The sequence below is a fragment of the Olea europaea genome, unplaced genomic scaffold (assembly GCF_002742605.1).
Source record: "Olea europaea var. sylvestris unplaced genomic scaffold, O_europaea_v1 scaffold1292, whole genome shotgun sequence".
Lineage (NCBI taxonomy): Eukaryota > Viridiplantae > Streptophyta > Magnoliopsida > Lamiales > Oleaceae > Olea > Olea europaea.
In genome coordinates, this window is record NW_019230382.1 from 113,009 (window position 1) to 120,660 (window position 7,652).

Sequence of the window (7,652 nt, forward strand, 5' to 3'; positions counted from 1 at the left end):
TTCTCAGTCGGTTAATGGATATTCATCATATTCATTGGGAAATTACAATCACCTCCGTAAAGTTTGGATATTACTATTATGACCCTAAAATTTTGTGGGAAAAAAAAAGAATATTGACGTATGATTGAAAATATTTTTAATTTTTTTTATATATAAATTCAATTCATTGTGTTAATATGGTTAAATGGTCGAAATATTTTTTATTTAATATTGTCTTATTATGATTAAATGGGATTAAAATATAAATATATTTATTGGAAGTGAAAAGTAAATTTATTTTTGTGGCACTATAATTAAGAGAAAGGAAAAATACATAAACATGAAAAATGTGTTTGGTAGCAAATAGAGGACAACAACCTTATATTCCAACCATTAGTGCTCCGCATTCGAGAATATGAGCGGATCTTCATGAGTCAACTTCTACAATGAATGTTTTTAGGTAAACCATCTAGCACAAGATATTGTTGCACCATAAGGTGAAAGATATGACACAACCCGTCCGTCTCGAATCACTCTAGTGGACCCGAAACATGACATGCGCCTATGATAGATGCTGATTAGATGTCAAATCTATCACCAAAACTAACTATAAATTATTTCAAAAAATGCAACAAAAATCAAATGTTTATGTAAAACATAATGCGATGTGCCCAAATTATTTACTTCGTGCTACATCAAAATGAGTTATAACACTCAACATGTCATGTGACTCTCATTCCGAAATCATTAGGCTCTTCCAGCTAAAAAGAATCAATTTCCACCTGTAGAAAAATTACGGAAAAATATATGAGTTTATAACTCAGTGAGTGAAAGAGTTCAAAAATAATTATACTTTCTCCTTTAAACATTTTTACCAAACATTCAGTTCATATCGTTTAATATTCACATGATAAACTCATACAATTATAGCAAAAAGTAAGTCATTCTTATAACACTGTAAATATCATCTCATAATCACGATATAGTCATCAACTTATCACATCACATGTGATCCACCAAAAATGTACTCTCTGACTAAAATTTGTAATCTGCCCCTCGAGCTAGGCAGTTTCGCCACAGGCCTTTGGCTCCCTCCGTGAACGAAAATCAGTCTCAAAAACCTCTGGTAATTAATTCTAGAACACGGTCAAAGCCCATCTGTAAACTATATGTACACGGTCGAGACCAATATCCGATCAAGACCCTCTGTGTAGGACATAACACGGTCAAGGCCCCTTTGTGAATTAGAAGAAATATATAATTACGAGTACTTTTCTGACCGATCTCAATATTGCATATCTCACATACCAAACAAATCTCAATATCACATGTCTTACATATCAAGTCATAAATGTGCCATAAATAATCTTTAAGATTCCACATGTAACATAATCGAATACATATTTGCACATACTTTGATAATAGACTTAATTTCTAAATACTCTAAAAATATTTATATTTTTCTACTCACAATACTATGTTCGCAAAATCAACCCGATTGGTAAGCTGTTTTGATGTCAGTATCGTCACCTGAAATACGATATAATTTTTAAATAAACAATTAATTATTTTAAATAATTTCAATAATTAAATATGCGATCTCCAAACTTAATCATTTCACGTTTAAGCGATTTCTAAAGTCTCTTTAATCATTAAAACTAGTTTTTCTTTCATCTTACTCAATTTCATAGTTTATTATACTTAACCCCTTCAATAAAATTAAATTTAATCTAACAATCTAATAACTATAAAATCAAACATAACTTGACAATAAATAACTTTTTATTTACATTTCAAAATTAAGAAATTCAAGCCTAATAATGTAGATCACTTATTTTCTAACAACATAGGTGAACTTTCAGATTATTTTTTCCTCCTCTTCTCCTTTTTTTTTCCTTTCTTTTTCTCCTTTTCTTTCTCTCTTTCTCTCCATTCTTGGCTTCTCTCACCTGTGTATTATGAAAATGAGTTTTGATTTGTATGGAATTGGATTGATATAAAAGTCAATCCAATTCCACCGCCTAACCTTTTATATATATATATATATATGAATTTCGTCCTCGAAATTCAGTTGGTTTTTTTTGTGATTTATCCAACAAACTTTAACTAGCAAAATAGACTTTCTGCACATAATCTATTCATTTCCTATCCAAGATCCGAATTGATTTTTCTTCATATGTAAGATTTTTAACCAACTCCACTGATGACCTTATAGCATTAGTTAAATCTGACGTCCATTTATTAACCCTCGAACATATGGAATACATGTTGAACCGATACCTTAAATATCATCCTAATATAAATATGTGATATTTTTAACTTTTCATTTTATCAACTAACGATAATATATACAAAGCTTCAAGTTCGGCTCCTTTTTGAATACAAATATACCTTAACCTCACGTGGTCCGTAAGTATTGATCTTCCCACCATGTGATAACGCCACAATTTCTAAATGTCAATCCCAATATAACCAACCATATATCATGATTTAATCATATATCTTTATCAATCTGCAATATAATCCATATTTTATCATTCCACTTAGAGAACATTTTCTACACCATAATATAAATTATTATCGTGAATCAATTGCTTATCATCTTTAGATATAAGAGCAAATATTTTTTCAATCTTTCCTGATAGCAAAACTATTTCTATGAAGGGACAATAATAACATTTAATCCATGAAAATCTATACTCTTATTTCTTATTTTATAAATAGATCGTTGATCTATCGTCAATGCATAATCCTTTTTGTATATCACATAAAGACATTTAATTAAGATAATGTAATCTAAAAATACTATTTCACAATGAGTAAAATCTATATTTGATGATCATCTTAAACTTTAGACATAGCCAACATGTCCTACTTATATTCCTTAACAAATTTATTTTGACAAAAATGGAATACTTTGTTCATGATCCAAAATACAATTAAAAATAGCCCAAATTTACATCACTAATATTTCAATAAATTCATCTTAACTTCAAAATTTAACTCGACGCTTCCAAATTGTATGAAATATAACACAGTAATCAACAAATGGCCTTAACAAAATTCATTAACTTAAATAACCCAAATAAATCATCACATTACTTTGTTATAGAACAATCATTACATTCATTTTCATGCTATTCATCATATCATGTTATGATCTTACAACCTTGGGTATTTATCGTCATATCGTATGCCTGAAACATTTAATTATATAAATTTTTCTTAATATCACAAGATGATAACCTTCATATTTCTCACTTGAACATTTCACACATCAATATACCGCATGTTAATTTTGCAATCTCAACAAACTTCAATTCTACCATTCTCAATTTCAATTTTTTTTTCCACATAAACATACCTAAATGCACATATCCATTTAATTCTATTTTAAAAGCAACAAATCACCCAATAATAGGTAATCATTATGAAGTTCATCCATATTATTCTCACATTCCTTGTAATCAAACCACTCATAAATAATCGAAATAATTGGAATTACTATTAATTTCCTCAATGCCTAAAATACACAATAACACATTGTCATCAATCAATCAACAAATCATCATTTTGTCTTCCACAATTTCTTATCATATAGCATAAATATACACCATTATAATTTCTTTTATCATCCCATATAAATGGCCACAAATCACCACAAAATTTTGATAACACTAAAGACCATTTGACTTCAAAAATAATTAAAATTCCTCACTGGTTATCACCAATCACATATTAAATCATTTCCCTATATTTATCGTGCAAGTTATAACTAAAATTTTCCTATGTACAGATACAAAAAAATCATGTAGTTCTACAAATAAATTGATAATTAAGTGGTTGTAACATCTGTAACTTTGAATGCCCATCAAAACCATCAAAATCTGTTCAAATCTTAATATGTTATATATACACATACTTCCAACCCAACAACTAATAACATTTCCAACCATCAGATCACTACAACTACCACACTTAAATACTAGTCATTTCTAAATCTGTTAAAAAAATATTTTTCTATCATTTTTGGTTCCAGACATTCGAGCTAGAGAGCTTGTAATTTCTGCTACCACGACATGTGGACATACCCACTAAACATGCACGAACCATAAATTTTTTTAAAACCATGCTCTGATACCACTTTGACACGACCCGTCCCGAATCACCCTAGTGGATCCGAAACGTGACGTGCGCCGATAATAGATGCTGACTAGATATCAAATCTATCACCAAGGTTGACTATGAGTTATTTCAAAAAATGCAACAAAATCAAATGCTTATGTAAAACATAATGCGATGGCCCCAAATTATTTACTTCGTGCTTCATCAAAATGAGTTATAACACTCAAAATATCACGTGGCTCTCATTCCGAAATCATTAGGCTCTTCCAACTAAAAAGAATCAATTTCCACCTATAGGAAAATTACGAAAAAATATATGAGTTTATAGCTCAATGAGTGAAAGAGTTCAAAAATAATTATATTTTCTCCTTTAAACATTTTTACCAAACATTTAGTTCATATCGTTTAATATTCACATGATAGACTCATACAATTATAGCAAAAAGTAAGTCATTCTTATAACACTGTAAATATCATCTCATAATCACGATATAGTCATCAGCTCATCACATCACATGTGATCCACAAAAAATGTACCCTCTGACTAAAATCTGTAATATGTCCCTTGGGCTAAGCACTTTCGTCACGGGCCTTTGGCCCCCTCTGTGAACGAAAGCCAATCTCAAAGACTTCTGGTAATTAATTCTAGAATACGGTCAAGGCCCCTCTGTGAACTATATATACACGGTCGAGACCAATAACCGGTCAAGACCCTCCATGTAGGATAGAACACGTCCAAGGCTCTTCTGTGAATTGGAAGAAATATATAATTACGAGTACTTTTCTAGCCGATCTCAATATTCTATGTCTAACATATCAAACAAATCTCAATATCACATGTCTTATATATCAAGTCACAAATGTACCATAAATAATCTTTGAGATTCCACATATATCATAATAAAAGAGATTTCCATTATAATCATATAATCGAATACATATTTATACATACTTTGATAATAGACTTAATTTATAAATACTTTAAAAATATTTATATTTTTCCATTCACAATACTATGTTTGCAAAATCAACCCGGTTGATAAGCTGTTCTGATATCAGTATCGTCACCTGAAATACGATATAATTTTTAAATAATTAATTAATTATTTTAAATAATTTCAATAATTAAATAGGCAATACTCAAACTTAATCATTTCACATTCAAGCGATTTTTAAAGTCTTTTTAATCATTAAAACTATTTTTTCTTTCATCTTACTCAATTTTATAGTTTATTATACTTAACCTTTTCAATAAAATTGAATTTAATCTATCAATCTAACAATTATAAAATCAAACATAACTTGATAATAAGTAACTTTATACTTACCTTTCAAAATTGAGGAATTTAAGCCTAATAATGTAGACCACTTATTTTCTAACAACATAGACGAACTTTCCTTTTTTTTTTTCCCTTCCTCTTCCTCTTCTTTTTTTTTTTCCTCTCTTTCTTGATTTTTCTTGCTTTTGCCCGTCTCCAGCCTTATCTCTCCGCATGTGTATATCATATGAAAATGGTAATGGGTTAATTACTTGCCACATGTACTCCACAACCCATTTTTGCAAAGGAAGTCCTTATTCTTCAATTTAATATAACATATATTTCTTTGCTTTCAATAATATATAAGTAGATCCCTAAAATTAAGTTTTATCCATTTTAAACCTTTAACTATTTTTCATAATAAATTAAACTCCAATAAAATAATTTATTTCATTTAAATCCCTATTTGATATTGACTTTGACCAATTGAATTTTTGGACTTTGACTAAATAATTTTCTTGACTTTGACTATGAGTGAGTGGGTTATAACAGATAATGCTGTCGGTGCTTGATCTTACTCATTTGCATCAGACATCCAAGTTGAAAAGCTCCTAATCAATAAAACACTGTGGACTAAGAAACTTAATAACCTAAATGACTAAATGCACAAAATGACTTAATCTTCCACAAATACACGTATTTAAGTCTTTACTTATCAATTGTAGTGACGTACATCGATACTGAATCACATTTAAGTCAGTCAGTAAGACATTAGGATTCACGGGTGCCCAACATCTTATTCCTAATCAACATTGATCCAAATGCGATACATATAGCAGTTGATAACAACAGAAAGCATATTGTTCAACACTTCTTATCAAACATGCTATAAAAATGTCTTGCTATAAAAATGTCTTGATAATTAATTTTGATGACTAATTATCAAGAATGAAAAAGAAAAGGCAAGCATTAATGCATCCACCGCATGAAGAGATTGATAGAAGACTTCAAAAGTCTACAAAAATGACATTATCTACCAGGAAACGCGTTGGAATAATTGACTTAGCCATGCTCCAAAAGTCAACTTGGTTTCCATCTTTATTTTCTACTCTCACATTCCTTCTCTTCTTCAATCTTCACCCTCCCCTCTTCCATTACACACACTCGAAGAAATTAACGCAGACGATGGGAAGGGTAAATCAAAGTAGCGGCGCACCGGCACCGATCAAGCACTTCAGCCACCCTCACGAACTCGAACTGATCCCGACCGATCCTCAATATCCGATTCTTTGTTCAGGATGCAAACTTAAAGCCTCAGGAATTATGTACGAATGCAGTCCCTGTAATTTCACTCTTCACTCAACATGTGCTCAATTACCGAAGCTGATCACCCACCCGTCCCATCCCGGCTGCAATCTGACTCTCCTCCCTGTCTCCCCCTACGCCGGCGGCAGGTTCAACTGCGACGCCTGCAACCGCTATGGCGAAGGGTTCAGCTACCACTGTGGAAATTGTGATTATGATCTCCACGTTCTGTGTGCGAAAAAACCGATGAAAGTTACTCATCGTGCACATTCGTGCCCGCTTGAGCTAACTTTCAAGATTCCTTACGAGGCTAAAGGATTCTCCTGTGATATCTGTAGACAGATTGGGTCTAAGCAGTGGCTTTACCGATGCAGTTTTTGCGAATTTGATGTGCATTTGGATTGTACAACAGCTATGCCTAAACCTAAACCTGTTGTGCATCATCACCATTCATTTCCCAGTGCAAGTAATCAAAATCATCTAATGGCTCCTGGGATCCCTATGAACCCTAATTATCCTCATCCGATTCACTCTGCAAGCACTGGATCACAATTTCAGGCTCCCCATAATATGATGCACGGTGCAAGTATGGGTGGAATCACAAATCCTCATATGGGTCCTGTGAATACAGGGTTTGTGCCAACAAATATGGCGCCGGCGCCGCCTATGCAGAACAATATTCAGCAACCAAACATGGTAAATGGGCTCGGCGCCACCTTGATGACGGCAGCGGTGCAGGGGCTGGTTGAAGGGGCTTTCCAGCAGGTTGGCCAGAATGTCATGGAAGGTATTATTGGTGGAGGCGATAGCGGTGGAGATGGTGGCGCAGGCGGTGGGGCTGATGGTGGATATTCTGAGTATTAACTTGAGATTTTATTTCGTCCATTTCGTGAATGTCCTTGATTATAATTGTAATGCGAACAAGTTTTTAGTGTTTTTCTGTTTGCTATACATTATTGATAACATGTTTGATCTTGAATGAAA

General features: G+C 32.2%; 1 protein-coding gene across 1 annotated transcript; it reads left to right on the top strand.

The window, feature by feature from the left end:
• Positions 1-6,405: 6,405 nt before the first annotated feature.
• LOC111374801 lies at positions 6,406-7,652 on the top strand. Its single transcript, XM_022997537.1, has one exon. The coding sequence runs from the start codon at positions 6,432-6,434 to the stop codon at positions 7,530-7,532; it is 1,101 nt and encodes a 366-aa protein (XP_022853305.1). The 5' UTR covers positions 6,406-6,431; the 3' UTR covers positions 7,533-7,652.